General features: G+C 44.4%; 1 protein-coding gene across 1 annotated transcript; it reads right to left on the bottom strand.

Moving 5' to 3' along the window:
- Positions 1-456: 456 nt before the first annotated feature.
- LOC137428865 (ADP-ribosylation factor-like protein 4C) lies at positions 457-15,614 on the bottom strand. The gene is made up of 2 exons (XM_068118684.2): positions 15,346-15,614; positions 457-4,069 (listed from the first exon to the last, which is right to left on the bottom strand). Exon 2 carries the CDS (start codon positions 3,925-3,927, stop codon positions 3,337-3,339), a length of 591 nt encoding a protein of 196 aa, XP_067974785.2. The 5' UTR covers positions 3,928-4,069; positions 15,346-15,614; the 3' UTR covers positions 457-3,336.
- Between the last annotated feature and the right edge of the window lie 2,813 nt (positions 15,615-18,427).

The following is an 18,427-nucleotide window of genomic DNA, read 5'->3' on the forward strand; positions in this document are numbered from 1 at the left end:
CGTTAAAGGTTTCCTTTGTTTGACATTAAACAGACGAACCTCCCTGGAAGCTTCATGCTTTGGGTCTCCCAGCTCAGACCTCCTACCATGGCTCAGATCCCCCACCTATCCATTCTCTCTTCATCCCTCGGGTGTTTTGTGCACGAAAACAGGAAGCACGAATGGAAGGCCAGGCTCCGATCCCGTCTCCCCAAGAACATGTCCAGACGCTTTCCGAGTTTCCAACACCAGGGTGGAAGGAATTTGTCTGTTCATCCAAAGGCAGGAACAGTTCACATTGCAGACGGTGGAAAGACAAATAAATACAACAATTACGGAGAAGTATTTATAATAAATGAATTCTGGGAAACCTCAACACGAGTCATCTAAATAGACCCATCATGGAACATCGACCCCAACCCAATCAACGAGGACATTTCACCAGAAATCATTACAAACTCTGACATCAACGCTCTGTCAAAAGTTTCATTCCAAGGAATCTTTATTGAGGAAAAAAAAAAATTATCAGCAGGTTTGGGCTTCATGGGAGGACAAAAAAAACCCCCAAAAAACCAAGCATGTATGCACAATAACAATAGTAAAACGAACGGGTCGTTCAACTTGCATTTGAAAAATGCCAGTAAACAATGTTAAAAAAAAGACATTCTCATTGTAAAGTTTGCAGAAAATGACGTCACGGTTAAAAAGAAAGCCACAACAATAAATCTGCTGAGGATTATTCGGAAAGGTTGGTTTACATTCCCTGGTTTTACATTCAAAACACAAACCCCTAATAGAGGATTGTCCATCGCCCACGCCATGGCCCCGCACCTTCCCCCCAGATACATGCGTTTGATGAGGCAGTCGGTGAACATCGATTAGTCAGATGGTAAAATGTTGGAAAAACGAAGCAGATAAAATATTCTCTCCTACCCATTGCAAATGAGAATGAACAAACACTTGTGTCGATCCAAGAAAGACACTTGTGGAATTGGCGCCGCATGTCCCGGTCTCGGCTGGCTGGGCCGGCCCCTGACGTCGACCTTTGAACTGTGCAGATGGAAGACGGCCAGAAACCAGACAATGCTACATTATCCCAGACCTAGAGCATTTAGCTGCACAGCCCGAAATCCCCCAAAAGCCACTTTGCCACGAGTTGTACAACCTGTCGTTCAAATCATTCTCAGGACGACGTTAAGGAGGAGGCATTGCAGGTGAGACGGTCAAGCAAGCAGAGGCGACTATTATTTCACTCCTATTAGTGGAACAAACTACTGTACACTCCTTCCGCATGCAAGCACGGAGGAACTAAAGTCACCATGTCGTCAAAGCGTAAAGTCAGTGATTAGACTTGAAGCAGCATTGGTCGGCTCTGGGCGTGCCCGAGGGATTCGACACGACAATTGTGACTCGGCCACGAGGTAACGCGGAGAAACGGGTCACATGTGCACCGAATTGCAATAGACAGTTGTTTTTTTTCTGGGAAAGACCGTTAAAAACTCGAGCCTCAAGAGGAACAGCTTTGTATCAATCATTGCATCAGCATATTCAATCCAAGGCCTGCTATGGGTATAATAAATAAAGCACAGCATGCGTCCAGCGCAAGAACATCTTTGTCCACTAATTAAAGGATTATGCGTCAAAAACAATTTCTTCATGACTACTAATGCTCTCAAAAAAGTGCGTTCAGTTATATTTTTTATCAAAATAGTGACATAACAGGCAGTGGGAAGAAAATATAACAAATATATACTGTATATACATATAAATATATATAATGGTTATTCTTTTGTAGGCAAATATGGCCATTCACAGGTGTCAATGTCACTTGCGAGTGAGAATTTGGTTATGGTGTGGGAGTCGCAGTCCACACAGTAACCACACTCCAGGATAGCAAAGTGTGTATCACCTGGTGTGCAGGAATATCCGAGAACACCGGGTCACTCGCTACCTGAAGTTTGGGTCGGAATTAGTAATTTGTTCAGTGCCGGCAACATCTCACCTCGTCTTTGTGTTAAAAGACCGTGCGGCAGACAGGTCCTTCGTCTTAACGTCCCGACGATGGACTTATTGGCTTATTGGCCACGATAAGGACAGGAACGCCCTGCATTTCGGGCGCACGGACACAATACAACGATGCATCTCCCTGCGTGTGAAACACCAGGGTGAAAGTTTATGGCTGGGTTCAGATTTGGTCCCAGATTAGACAGTTCAAAGGCGAGTCTGTAGACAGACAGACATTAAGATTTCAGTAATGTGTCAAGAAGATTATTAGCCAAGATCAAGTCATACAAGGACATTCATGAATATACAAACATACTAAAAAGGAAACATCAACAGGAGGGGAAGAGGGACACAATGGAGGGACAGTGGCAGGAAGAAAGGTTGAGGGGAAGAAACAGCAAGAAAATGACATCTACACAAAAGAAAAGCAAAACAAAACAAAACAAAAAAACCCAGAAGTTTTACACCTGCAGGAAAAATCAACTCAGGAGTGCAACATGGCCACGATGGCCCCATTCCCGAGTTTGTCATACAGTAACGCCCAACCATTCGTTACTCGGTGTAGTCCCATGGAGACCGAGACCTCTTGGTAGATAAAGTTGCATTCTGCATACGGAAAATAAATATATAAATGCAACGATTCAATTCCTGACGGAGCATCGACCTTCGACATGAAAGCGACAAGGTGCAAGCCAAGCTCCGCTCCACTCTCCACCGAAGGGGAGTGCTCACATGCTCGATTGCCCAAAGTGCCGTCATTTTACGATATCAATTTCAGGAGGAATCGAAAGGTTTTAGTGTGACGTTTACCTTCCTTCGTACGAGAATAATGCGGAACAGCAATTTCGAGGAAATTGGCCCAGGAGTTTGGAAATGTATAAGGTGCAAACAGACATGCTCATACATATATATACACACACACACACACACACACACACACACACACACACACACACACACACACACACACACACACACACACACACACACACACACACACACACACACACACACACACACACACACACACACACACACACACACACACACACACACACACACACACACACACACACACACACACACTTCTTTTTTTTTTTTACATCTGTACATATACAAATCTAAGGTAAAGGTGAAGGCGATGAAAAGACCATACCTGTTCAACAAAACACTTCCCATAAGTTCTCATGAGCAAGTAGTAATTTTGTTTTTCACTTGCATTACCTTCCATAATCACTGCACAGGTGGTTTTAACTGTGGAATTCCGCCGCTCATGATGCGGCTTATTAAGCCAAAGGTCTTGCCCAGTTTGAGATAGAAAGTTCAGATCAAAAACGATTTGAAACCATCATTTCAACGCTTCTTTTTCTTCTGCAGTTGCTGCTTGAGCAAACTGCGCCTTTGCAACACCATGTCGTGGAGCTTGTCCAAGCCTTCCTCAAGGCCCTCTCCGATTATGGCGCATGCCGGCTGCAGGTGACGCAACGTGCCGGATCCGAGCTCGGACAAACCCAGCTCCCTTTCCAAATCCCCCGGCGACAGGGCCGCGGGAAGGTCTTGCTTATTGGCCACGATAAGGACGGGAACGCCCTGCATTTCGGGCGCACGGACAGCACGATGCAGTTCGGTGCGGGACTCCTCGAGCCGCTCCTGGTCGGCCGAGTCCACGACGTAGATGATTCCGTCCGCCCCACGAGCGTACGACCGCCATAACGGCCGCAGTCGCTCCTGTCCACCGACGTCCCAGAAACGAAACGAGCTGCGCTGTAATCCACCCCCGATTCGCTCCGTGTTGAAGCCAATTGTGGGAACGGTGTTGACAAACTCTCCCAGCTTGAGGCGATAAAGCACCGTCGTCTTTCCCGCCGAATCCAACCCAATGATGACAACGTGCAAAGGCCTCAAGAAGCCCAGTAAAGCCCGACCAGACTGAGTGCAACCCATGTCTCCAACAATCCCTCTTCAAAACCTCATTTATTCTCCTTGAACCTTCTGCTGTATCCGTCGTTTTTTAATCCACCGGATTCACGTTGGATGTTCAAAGCTGGAGGAGTTCCTTTTCACGGAACAATTTGGATGTGTGCCCCTACGGGAAGGGAAATAGAAGAGCAAAATAATGACATTTCTCGAAACAGCACAAGGGTACACGACACTGGGTATTCTAAAAGGCTTACTCAAATCACATTTTACATTTTATAAAGCGTAGAGTTAAAATTATCTCAAAGAAGTAACTAAGGGGGTGAGGGGGAGAATAGTGTGGATCATACAAGTAACCTTGCCTGAAAAGTTGGGAAAAAAGTTAGTCGAGAAAAGAAAGTTGGGGAGAGAAAAAGGAAATGAGAATGTGGGACTTAGAATGTGGGACTTAGAATGTGGGACTTAGAATGTGGGACTTAGAATGTGGGACTTAGAATGTGGGACTTAGAATGTGGGACTTAGAATGTGGGACTTAGAATGTGGGACTTAGAACTTAGAATGTGGGACTTAGAATGTGGGACTTGGGACTTAGAATGTGGGACTTAGAATGTGGGACTTGGGACTTGGGACTTAGAATGTGGGACTTAGAATGTGGGACTTGGGACTTGGGACTTAGAATGTGGGACTTACAATGTGGGACTTGGGACTTAGAATGTGGGACTTAGAATGTGGGACTTGGGACTTGGGACTTAGAATGTGGGACTTGGGACTTGGGACTTAGAATGTGGGACTTGGGACTTGGGACTTAGAATGTGGGACTTACAATGTGGGACTTGGGACTTAGAATGTGGGACTTACAATGTGGGACTTGGGACTTAGAATGTGGGACTTAGAATGTGGGACTTGGGACTTGGGACTTAGAATGTGGGACTTGGGACTTACAATGTGGGACTTGGGACGTGGGACTTACAATGTGGGACTTACAATGTGGGACTTACAATGTGGGACTTACAATGTGGGACTTACAATGTGGGACTTACAATGTGGGACTTACAATGTGGGACTTAGAATGTGGGACTTAGAATGTGGGACTTAGAATGTGGGACTTAGAATGTGGGACTTAGAATGTGGGACTTAGAATGTGGGACTTAGAATGTGGGACTTAGAATGTGGGACTTAGAATGTGGGACTTAGAATGTGGGACTTAGAATGTGGGACTTAGAATGTGGGACTTAGAATGTGGGACTTAGAATGTGGGACTTAGAATGTGGGACTTAGAATGTGGGACTTAGAATGTGGGACTTAGAATGTGGGACTTAGAATGTGGGACTTAGAATGTGGGACTTAGAATGTGGGACTTAGAATGTGGGACTTAGAATGTGGGACTTAGAATGTGGGACTTAGAATGTGGGACTTAGAATGTGGGACTTAGAATGTGGGACTTAGAATGTGGGACTTAGAATGTGGGACTTAGAATGTGGGACTTAGAATGTGGGACTTAGAATGTGGGACTTAGAATGTGGGACTTAGAATGTGGGACTTAGAATGTGGGACTTAGAATGTGGGACTTAGAATGTGGGACTTAGAATGTGGGACTTAGAATGTGGGACTTAGAATGTGGGACTTAGAATGTGGGACTTAGAATGTGGGACTTAGAATGTGGGACTTAGAATGTGGGACTTAGAATGTGGGACTTAGAATGTGGGACTTAGAATGTGGGACTTAGAATGTGGGACTTAGAATGTGGGACTTAGAATGTGGGACTTAGAATGTGGGACTTAGAATGTGGGACTTAGAATGTGGGACTTGGACTTAGAATGTGGACGGGTTTGGACGCGAGTGAGGGGATCAGGGACGGGTGGCAGTGCACCATATTTATGGAGTAGGCCATAAATTGAAGGGGCATTTGGCTGCCTTTCCCATAATGTTTGCACTAAACATCTCATGGCATCTTCCACAAGAACAGACGCTTTGGGTTGGTGCCATAGAAATTATTTAAACAATTGGTAAAGAGCTGTCCACATCATACGTCAAAAATGGGGATTCGTTTTTAATAAATTATATATTCGCTGGTATGCCCCATGCACACATTGCCATCACTCGAATCGTCTCCAAACCTCTTCAATTAATTTTTGTTAAACAGATGAAAAAAGAAAAACAAGAAAAGGAAAAATCAGAAAAAGAGAGGGACAAGGTGCGAGGAGATAACACAGACAGACAGATGCAGACAGAGACAGACGCAGACAGATGCAGACAGAGACAGACGCAGACAGAGGCAGACAGAGGCAGACGCAGACAGAGGCAGATGCAGACAGATGCAGACAGAGACAGACGCAGACAGAGGCAGACGCAGACAGATGCAGACAGAGACAGACGCAGACAGAGACAGACAGAGGCAGACACAGACAGAGACAGACGCAGACAGATGCAGACAGAGACAGACGCAGACAGAGGCAGACAGAGGCAGACAGAGGCAGACACAGACAGAGGCAGATGCAGACACAGGCAGATGCAGACAGACAGAGGCAGATGGAGACAGACAGAGGCAGACGGAGACAGACAGAGGCAGACGGAGACAGACAGAGGCAGACGGAGACAGACAGAGGCAGACGGAGACAGACAGAGGCAGACGGAGACAGACAGAGGCAGACGGAGGCAGACGGAGACAGACAAAGGCAGACGCAGACAGAGGCAGACGCAGACAGAGGCAGACGCAGACAGAGGCACACGCAGACAGACAGAGGCAGACGCAGACAGAGGCAGACGGAGGCAGACGCAGACAGAGGCAGACGCAGACAGAGGCAGACAGAGGCAGATGCAGACAGACAGAGGCAGACGCAGACAGAGGCAAAGACAGACAGAGGCAGATACAGACAGAGGCAGACGAAGACAGACAGAGGCAGATGCAGACAGAGGCAGACGAAGACAGAGACAGACGCAGACGCAGACAGAGGCAGATGCAGACAGACAGAGGCAGACGCAGACAGAGGCAAAGACAGACAGAGGCAGATGCAGACAGAGGCAGACGAAGACAGACAGAGGCAGATGCAGACAGAGGCAGACGAAGACAGAGGCAGATGCAGACAGAGGCAGACGAAGACAGAGGCAGATGCAGACAGAGGCAGACGAAGACAGACAGAGGCAGATGCAGACAGAGGCAGACGCAGAGAGGCAGAGGCAGACGAAGACAGACGCAGACGAAGGCAGACAGAGGCAGACGCAGACAGACAGAGGCAGACGCAGACAGAGGCAGACGCAGACAGAGGCAGACGCAGACAGATAGAGGCAGACGCAGACAGAGGCAGACGCAGACAGAGGCAGACGCAGACGCAGACAGACAGAGGCAGACGCAGACAGAGGCAGACGCAGACAGACAGAGGCAGACGCAGACAGACAGAGGCAAACGCAGACAGACGCAGACGCAGACAGAGGCAGATGCAGACGCAGACGAAGGCAGACAGAGGCAGACGAAGGCAGACAGAGGCAGACGAAGGCAGACGAAGGCAGACAGAGGCAGACGAAGGCAGACAGAGGCAGACGCAGACAGAGGCAGACGCAGACAGACAGAGGCAGACGCACAGAGGCAGACGCAGACGAAGGCAGACAGAGGCAGACGAAGGCAGACAGAGGCAGACGAAGGCAGACAGAGGCAGACGAAGGCAGACAGAGGCAGACGAAGGCAGACGAAGGCAGACAGAGGCAAACGCAGACAGACGCAGACAGAGGCAGATGCAGACGCAGACGAAGGCAGACAGAGGCAGACGAAGGCAGACGAAGGCAGACAGAGGCAGACAGAGGCAGACGAAGGCAGACAGAGGCAGACGAAGGCAGACAGAGGCAGACGAAGGCAGACAGAGGCAGACGAAGGCAGACGAAGGCAGACAGAGGCAGACGAAGGCAGACAGAGGCAGACGAAGGCGGACAGAGGCAGACGAAGGCAGACAGAGGCAGACGAAGGCAGAGGCAGACGCAGATAGAGGCAGAGACAGACACAGATAGAGACAGACACAGATAGAGACAGACACAGATAGAGACAGACACAGATAGAGACAGACACAGATAGAGACAGACACAGATAGAGACAGACACAGATAGAGACAGACACAGATAGAGACAGACACAGATAGAGACAGACACAGATAGAGACAGACACAGATAGAGACAGACACAGATAGAGACAGACACAGATAGAGACAGACACAGATAGAGACAGACACAGATAGAGACAGACACAGATAGAGACAGACACAGATAGAGACAGACACAGATAGAGACAGACACAGATAGAGACAGACACAGATAGAGACAGACACAGATAGAGACAGACACAGATAGAGACAGACACAGATAGAGACAGACACAGATAGAGACAGACACAGATAGAGACAGACACAGATAGAGACAGACACAGATAGAGACAGACACAGATAGAGACAGACACAGATAGAGACAGACACAGATAGAGACAGACACAGATAGAGACAGACACAGATAGAGACAGACACAGATAGAGACAGACACAGATAGAGACAGACACAGATAGAGACAGACACAGATAGAGACAGACACAGATAGAGACAGACACAGATAGAGACAGACACAGATAGAGACAGACACAGATAGAGATAGAGACAGACACAGATAGAGATAGAGACAGACACAGATAGAGATAGAGACAGACACAGATAGAGATAGAGACAGACACAGATAGAGATAGAGACAGACACAGATAGAGATAGAGACAGACACAGATAGAGATAGAGACAGACACAGATAGAGATAGAGACAGACACAGATAGAGATAGAGACAGACACAGATAGAGATAGAGACAGACACAGATAGAGATAGAGACAGACACAGATAGAGATAGAGACAGACACAGATAGAGATAGAGACAGACACAGATAGAGATAGAGACAGACACAGATAGAGATAGAGACAGACACAGATAGAGATAGAGACAGACACAGATAGAGATAGAGACAGACACAGATAGAGATAGAGACAGACACAGATAGAGACAGACACAGATAGAGATAGAGACAGACACAGATAGAGATAGAGACAGACACAGATAGAGATAGAGACAGACACAGATAGAGATAGAGACAGACACAGATAGAGATAGAGACAGACACAGATAGAGATAGAGACAGACACAGATAGAGATAGAGACAGACACAGATAGAGATAGAGACAGACACAGATAGAGATAGAGACAGACACAGATAGAGATAGAGACAGACACAGATAGAGATAGAGACAGACACAGATAGAGATAGAGACAGACACAGATAGAGATAGAGACAGACACAGATAGAGATAGAGACAGACACAGATAGAGATAGAGACAGACACAGATAGAGATAGAGACAGACACAGATAGAGATAGAGACAGACACAGATAGAGATAGAGACAGACACAGATAGAGATAGAGACAGACACAGATAGAGATAGAGACAGACACAGATAGAGATAGAGACAGACACAGATAGAGATAGAGACAGACACAGATAGAGATAGAGACAGACACAGATAGAGATAGAGACAGACACAGATAGAGATAGAGACAGACACAGATAGAGATAGAGACAGACACAGATAGAGATAGAGACAGACACAGATAGAGACAGACACAGACAGAGATAGAGACAGACACAGATAGAGATAGAGACAGACACAGATAGAGATAGAGACAGACACAGATAGAGATAGAGACAGACACAGATAGAGATAGAGACAGACACAGATAGAGATAGAGACAGACACATATAGAGATAGAGACAGACACAGATAGAGATAGAGACAGACACAGATAGAGATAGAGACAGACACAGATAGAGATAGAGACAGACACAGATAGAGATAGAGACAGACACAGATAGAGATAGAGACAGACACAGATAGAGATAGAGACAGACACAGATAGAGATAGAGACAGACACAGATAGAGATAGAGACAGACACAGATAGAGACAGACACAGATAGAGACAGACACAGATAGAGACAGACACAGATAGAGACAGACACAGATAGAGACAGACACAGATAGAGACAGACACAGATAGAGACAGACACAGATAGAGACAGACACAGATAGAGACAGACACAGATAGAGACAGACACAGATAGAGACAGACACAGATAGAGACAGACACAGATAGAGACAGACACAGATAGAGACAGACACAGATAGAGACAGACACAGATAGAGACAGACACAGATAGAGACAGACACAGATAGAGACAGACACAGATAGAGACAGACACAGATAGAGACAGACACAGATAGAGACAGACACAGATAGAGACAGACACAGATAGAGACAGACACAGATAGAGACAGACACAGATAGAGACAGACACAGATAGAGACAGACACAGATAGAGACAGACACAGATAGAGACAGACACAGATAGAGACAGACACAGATAGAGACAGACACAGATAGAGACAGACACAGATAGAGACAGACACAGATAGAGACAGACACAGATAGAGACAGACACAGATAGAGACAGACACAGATAGAGACAGACACAGATAGAGACAGACACAGATAGAGACAGACACAGATAGAGACAGACACAGATAGAGACAGACACAGATAGAGACAGACACAGATAGAGACAGACACAGATAGAGACAGACACAGATAGAGACAGACACAGATAGAGACAGACACAGATAGAGACAGACACAGATAGAGACAGACACAGATAGAGACAGACACAGATAGAGACAGACACAGATAGAGACAGACACAGATAGAGACAGACACAGATAGAGACAGACACAGATAGAGACAGACACAGATAGAGACAGACACAGATAGAGACAGACACAGACACAGATAGAGACAGACACAGATAGAGACAGACACAGATAGAGACAGACACAGATAGACAGATGCCGAGAGCGACACAGAGAGACACTTAGATAAATAAACAAAAATATTAAAGAAACAACTTTGCAAATCTGGAATCTGTCATCACATGAGGAGAGAGGGATGGAAACCTTGCCAAGAGAAACATGCACACGCAGCACACAAAATGAAACCCATGGTTTTCGAACAGGCGACACGTGTTGCGACTTAATTTTGCAATTACAACGATTTGTGTTGAGCTTTGCTGTGTAAGGGAACAGTGTCTGAAATTGTGTCGACAAAGCAATCATTCCATGACAATGAGCCACAACCATTCAAAACCATAATTACAGATACAGTCAAATCCTCCGTTAAACCGAAATCACATTCCTGGTGAAACTAATATTCCATGAACTTTTAAATCTTTGGAAGTCCTTGGTGTCCTTGCGTTTTATACCTATCCTGCCTCCCCCCAGGCCCTCTCCCTCCCACACATCTCCCGATGTCCCTGCTCTCAAATGTTGTGTTTGTGTGCTTCCTCCCCTTCTCTCCCCATCTTGTCGACCGCTCCCCTTTTTATATACTTTGTTTGCTTGTTTGCTTGATTTGTTTGTTCGATAAATGTTAGCACTTTCACGAGCCTCGACTCTGTATACAAAAAAAAAAAAAAAAAAAAATCCAACAAAATTATATGTCACCCATTATTACACTGATTAATGCTCAATAATAGCATGATATTATTCCCAAAAAACTTTGAAATTGACAAGACAGTTTGGCACCCACCTTCCTCCAACAGGAATGAATATTAACCACATCACTAGCACCACGCGCGAGTTGAGGAAGTGAGGTACAAATCACCCATACATGTTACTCCACATGCTAAGCGAAAAGCGCGGTTAAGCAATTTGCTCACTTTGTCAGTCTGTCTACAGACGTCAGTCTATGATCGATGAACAACTCAGTTTAAATTGAACGTTACATTTTCAACATGAATTGGAACACAAACCTGCAGTTTAGCAGTATTTTGGCAAATTGGACGGAATATTTTGGATTGGAAAGATTGGATTTTGGCAAATTGGACGGACGGCAAGGTAAAAATTTTTTAACTCTGTCTGGTAATCAAACAAAATTTTAAATCATGCCAAACAGCTACTATTTTTAAGGACGTCATAAAAGACAAACAGGCACGAAGAACTAACTTAACGTGTTAAATAAGGTGGTGTAAAAGGTGCATCGACGGTGGTAAGACCATGTTCGGAATATGCAAAGCAAAATCTCAAAAGACCCTTCCCATGTCCCTTTTCTCAAGACTGCGGGTGAACGTGTTCAACGAACTCCCGAGTTCTCCAGTTTTCATTCAGATCCATCTTCACAGATAATCGGGCTGGGTGTCGGCACTCACTGAACACAAAAATAGTGCCATTGATGCATCTTTCCTTTAAAACTAGTCCAACGCTCGCAATATTGAAATAAATGGACCCTGGCAGTATCCTACAATGCATTGCGGTAAACATGCAATTTGGTCAGTGCGCATTGGATCACACTTCAAGTCTGGTCTCCTATATATACCACCCCTGATATTAACTCAACCTGGGAATTCTTCCAGGGAAAGCTGCTCTGCCTTCTGCACAGCTCCGCCCTATCTCGTATCCAATTATCCTACCCTTCTTCCTGCCCATGGTACACTCAATCATGTGATGAGGCATTTGCTCTGAAACAGCTTGGCAAATCTAACCAAAGGCAATCTCAGCTCATTCCAAAAAGCCCACAAGTGTGCGTCCACCCTCAGCAGAGCCAGAAAACAACTGCTGTACCGTCCAATGTCAATATTGAACTTTCAAACCTGCCTCCCTCCTCCAAAACCAGGTGGCGCCACGTCAAGTGCGTCTCTGAGGCGTGGTCCCCATTGATCCCTTCCTATGGCACCACAGCCGACTCCGCTCGAGAGATGGCCGAATGCCTCAATTCTGTGTTTGCTTCCCATTGTGTCCCGAACCCCTCACTCTCAGTACCCATCCTTCCCTGTCATACGCAAATGCTCCTCGATTCTGTGTCTTTTTCACCTGAGTAGGTGGAGAAGGTTCTTTGAACCCGCTGACTCTGCGATCGGACAGGACAACATCAGCTCACGTGTCTGAAAAACCTGCTCTACTGGTCTTGCACATCCTCTATTTTTACCCTGCCACCCTAGGCCATTCATCTTCCATCTGGTTTGGAAATTTGCTAAAATCACCGCATTAAATAAAAAGGTGCAAAAATTGATCCCCTCAACTACAAACGTATCAGCTCACCTCCAATCATCAGCAAGGTAATGGAATCTATAATCACAGTTGATATGAAATCCTTCCTTTTCTCAATAAGCCTAATCTCAGGTCACTCCACCTTGGACATGCTGCTTTTACTCGCCAACCATAGATGGTGCCCTCCATAATCAGAGATCAGGGTCGTCTTACTCTCTCTGGACATATCTCGTGCTTTCGATACAACCTGGCATCCCACCCTTGCTCTCCAAACTCTGTCTGCATCATCCAAGGCCTACTCCACCCATGGCTTACTGACTTCCTCTACTCTCGTAGCTAACGTGCGGCACCTCGGCTGAATCCTTTAATCTCCTCTCCCTGTCGAGGCTGGAGTGCCCCAAGGCAAGGCAGTGTTGTGGGCCCAGTACCTTTCCTGATCTTCAACAACGATCTCCCCGACTCTCTGGGAATTCCTCAATCTTAATCTATTTACTGATGACTCCACCCTCTGCCGTGACACCCCTTAACCTTCAGACCGGCAAGCTGCAACCTCTTCCCTCTTCAGACTTTAAAATCACAAACTGGTCAAACGTCTTTTAACCCTGACAATTCCCACACTATCACCATCACCATCTCTCTCCAAAAGGACCGTCTGGCACCCACTCTCCCCCACCCCCAGTCTACTTTGTTAACAATTCTCTTGAACAAGTTCAGTCATTCAAACTCCTGGGGATCTTTCTCGGGAAAACTGCATTTCAAAGCTGGCCTCCAAAGCTAGCCGTCAACTGAGCATCCTACGTCGTACAAAGTCCTCTCACCTCGAGACCGGCTCATCAGGCTCACACCTTGCTCAGTTTGACGACCTGGAAACCAAGGTCTTCAAGATTATTTGAATCATTCATGATGAAGCTCAAAGTCTATGGGCCTACGAGTTTGCCATCGCAGACAGGTCCGTGGTCTCTCTCTCCTCAAACACGTCCTTTCTGGTCTTGCACCCCTCTGCTCTTTCCCTTCTTTGTCTCTCCCTTCCCTCTCCTGCCCCCAGGGGCAAGGCACACGGTCTACCTGCAACCCCCTTCTCATGAAATTACCTAAATCCAGCATCATTGCTCACCTCCACTCATTTGTTCCTCTTTTTTGTTTTTTGCACCCATGAAACAAACTTTCACCTTCTCTTCAATCCCATTCTGCGCTCAGGTCTTCAGCACAACTGTTCACCACAGTCTCAGCTAATCCCCCATCAAAAATTTTGTTTTTTTTACCCCCAATAAACCAAACACCCACACATCCCCAAACTTCCCATTTTAATTTCCTGAGAATTTGTTGCTGTATGCAAGTTATCCATATGGACCACACGTCCTCCGCTACCCCTCATCCTCATCTCCATCTATTTTTGTCATTCACCCTTGCTGTTGGCATCTTCCCTTCCTGCTGTTCCTTTTTCTTCTGTCGTGTCCTGATCCATTCTGTTATAGGTTTTGTATGAGCCTCGACATAGAAGAAAATACCGGTGTAATTAAATTTAAAAAAATTAAAGAATAGAAGGCATGATCAGAAGCAAGAAAAATCAACGTCACTATACAGTATACAGTATAGAACAATGATGGCAAGTGGTATGTAACATTTGTAAGTACAGGAACGGGTTTAAAACCGCAATGGAAAGATCGTATCGTGCTGGGAACATCAATCGATCCAGCCCATTAATTCTGGGGAAAAAAATCGATTTCAGTCAATCAAAACGTCCCAAATGGAGCAGTGGGTCGTACAGTGCACGTGTCAAGTCGCCCATTGACAAAGCAAATAAAATAAATAAATAAATAAGGCAAATCGATCATTCACTTTTTGAGACGCGTTCTGCACGTTGGACTATTACGTCATCACCAGAAAGGAGAAAGCATTGACGTCAGCTTGCGGTCTCTATGGCAAGTTCTAGAAGCAATAAAGTAATAAAAGACCGTAATCGTTTATCGAACCATACACTTGGACAAATAAAAGAAAATGCTTTATTTTCAAATCGAACTGAATTTTTTTTAAGGAGTTGCGCTTTGCCGCCACTTCCGCCATTCGGGATTACGTCATGCTCACCACGTGACGCAAACACCCGTTTATTTAATATTTCATTGACCCGTCGCTCCGCATTACGGACTTACGGCCCCAGCGCGGTTGGTGACCTCACTGAATGTATAGGATCGGAACGAACACTTCTCGGTCAATCACAACCAGGGTCATGTTGTAAAGACAACATGGGTCTTTACAGATGGATCCGAGCATCATCCACGTTCACGAACCTCCCTCCACACAGTCCCAAAGAACGACCGTCGGCAAAAACAACTTACCTGGAATCTCAGTGATCACAGACGTGCTCGTAACTCAGACGTGCTCGGAACTCAGTCGTAACTCAGAATCTCAGTGCTCGTAACGACGCCCGACTCCGATAGAAATGTCTCTAGACATGAAGAATAAACCGAATATAAATGATCTGTATCATTCCTTCCAACGCTGCGGCGACTCGCAGCACTATGTCGACGCCCTAGCGTCAGTCTGAGGTAAGAACAACAACCACAAGCGAGAGAACAGGCAATCAACAGGTGCCGCCACGGACTCTGTATGTATGCCACGCCCCGTATGTACGTCACGACCAATAGGCATGTCCTGCGCGATGTTCGCGTTCTGATGGCCCCGCCCAGTGCAGCCGGCGATCCTGATTAGTGCGATGTCCCCATCAAAGTAAAACTGCTTTTTTTTTTGTAAACTTTTCATAGTTCCCGGCTTCCCGTCCCCGCATCGCTGTCGCCGTACACGATCCAAGGATAACCTTTGGTTTAGACTTTCAGTTTGCGATAACGACTACAATTTGATGTACAAAACGAGTTGCAGAAAACGGAAGAAGAAATTTAAACCTTAACGAGAGCAGAGTCGTTGGCCTCGCCATCGCAATCCGCACGCTTCCCACCGAAGGCAACGGTGAAAGATTGCAAAAAGTTCCACCAGGAATAACGCAATATCAAATTCTGAATAAAAATAAATAAATCTTCCGACAGTCTTCAATTTGAATAACGTTGCACATCAGGATTTTGTAGAAGAAGAAGAAACAAGTACACATACATTCAAAGTACACCGCCCCATGCCAAATAATTAAATATGCTGCAGCGCGGCATTGCCGGGGCGCCTCCGGCGCCCGGCAATACCGCAGTGCAGCTCATTGAGGCTGCATTGGGAGGGAGAGGTGTACACTAATTGATTGATTAATTGTATAATTAAAATCAATAAAAGGTTATCACAAAATATTTTCATAATCAATTGGCTAATCGCATAACTAAACCACTAGTGCTTCATCCGAAGATGTATCTTTTAGAAATTTAATTAAATAAGTCATTTATAAAAAATTAAATAATTAATTGATTACTCAATAAATAATTAATAGATGAAATGATTAATCAATAAATCAAAAATATCCTTGATAGCCACATCACTTGGTCACTCATGTCCAAATATTAGCTTCCCAGCTCAAAAGGTGCCTGAGATATTGGCCAAATGAGAAAGAAAATAAATAAATGATTAATAATGAAAATAAATAAATAATAATCATAAAAAAATTAAATTATTAATCAATTTGGTCAGAGAACACATAAACTACCACTATTTCATCAGAATCTGTAACTTAAAAAAAAAAATTTTTTTGTCATTAATCGAATAATTAAATAATTAATCGATTAATTGATTAATTAATAAATCAAAAATATCCTTTGCAGCCAAATCACCTGGTCATTGGCATGTCCAAATATCAGCTTCCTAACTCAAAAGGTGCCTGAGTTAATGGTCAGAAGAGAAAGGAAATTTGATTAATTAAATAAGTACTTAATTAATCGCTAATAATTAAATAACTCCTCAATTTATTGATTAATCCCAAAAAAAAAAATATCGTTTTTGAGAAAGGACTTGCTCACTACTGTGCCGAAATTTCAGCTTCCTAGCTCAAAGGATGGCTGAGATATCGCCCGGACAACCAAGAAAGAAAACAAACAAGTACACATACATTCAAAGTACACCGCCCCATGCCAAATAATTAAATATGCTGCAGCGCGGCATTGCCGGGGCGCCTCCGGCGCCCGGCAATACCGCAGTGCAGCTCATTAAGGCTGCATTGGGAGGGAGAGGTGTACACTAATTGATTGATTAATTGTATAATTAAAATCAATAAAAGATTATCACAAAATATTTTCATAATCAATTGGCTAATCGCATAACTAAACCACTAGTGCTTCATCCGAAGATGTATCTTTTAGAAATTTAATTAAATAAGTCATTTATAAAAAATTAAATAATTAATTGATTACTCAATAAATAATTAATCGATTAATCAATAAATAATTAATAGATGAAATGATTAATCAATAAATCAAAAATATCCTTGATAGCCACATCACTTGGTCACTTATGTCCAAATATTAGCTTCCCAGCTCAAAAGGTGCCTGAGATATTGGCCAAATGAGAAAGAAAATAAATAAATGATTAATAATGAAAATAAATAAATAATAATCATAAAAAAATTAAATTGGTAATCAATTTGGTCAGAGAACACATAAACTACCACTATTTCATCAGAATCTGTAACTTAAAAAAAAAAAAATTTTGGGTCATTAATCGAATAATTAAATAATTAATCGATTAATTGATTAATTAATAAATCAAAAATATCCTTTGCAGCCAAATCACCTGGTCATTGGCATGTCCAAATATCACCTTCCTAACTCAAAAGGTGCCTGAGTTAATAATGGTCAGAAGAGAAATGAAATTTAATTAATTAAATAAGTACTTAATTAAACGCTAATAATTAAATAACTCCTCAATTAATTGATTATTCAAAAAACAAAAAATACCGTATTTGACAAAGGACTTGCTCACTACTGTGCCGAAATTTCAGCTTCCTAGCTCAAAGGATGGCTGAGATATCGTCCGGACAACCAAGAAAGAAAACAAACAAACAAGAAAACAAGAAAACAAACAAGAAACCAGAGTGAAAACTGAGTACTCTCTTTCAGCGTGCGTCACTGCCGAGCCCCCTTTGGTGCCCGGCAATGACGATTTGCAATGCCTGGAGATGGCATAGGAAAGGAGCGGTGTACAACAAGAAAGCAAGAAACCAGAGTGAAAACTGAGTACTCTCTTTCAGCGTGCGTCACTGCCGAGCCCCCTTTGGTGCCCAATGACGATTTGCAATGCCTGGAGATGGCATAGGAAAGGAGCGGTGTACAACAATATAAAAACAAGAAAGACGTCGCACAGAGCCCGAAGCTTGTGAAATCCCGAAAACATATTTGACCTTAGAAATAATTGGTTGTTGATTTCAATGACCAAACATGCAAATCCTCTTCAAATTTCAAGTCAACCGGATGGAAAATAAGGATTTTAGAAATG

This window comes from Myxine glutinosa, chromosome 6, assembly GCF_964187855.1.
Source record: "Myxine glutinosa chromosome 6, kmMyxGlut1.1, whole genome shotgun sequence".
NCBI lineage: Eukaryota > Metazoa > Chordata > Myxini > Myxiniformes > Myxinidae > Myxine > Myxine glutinosa.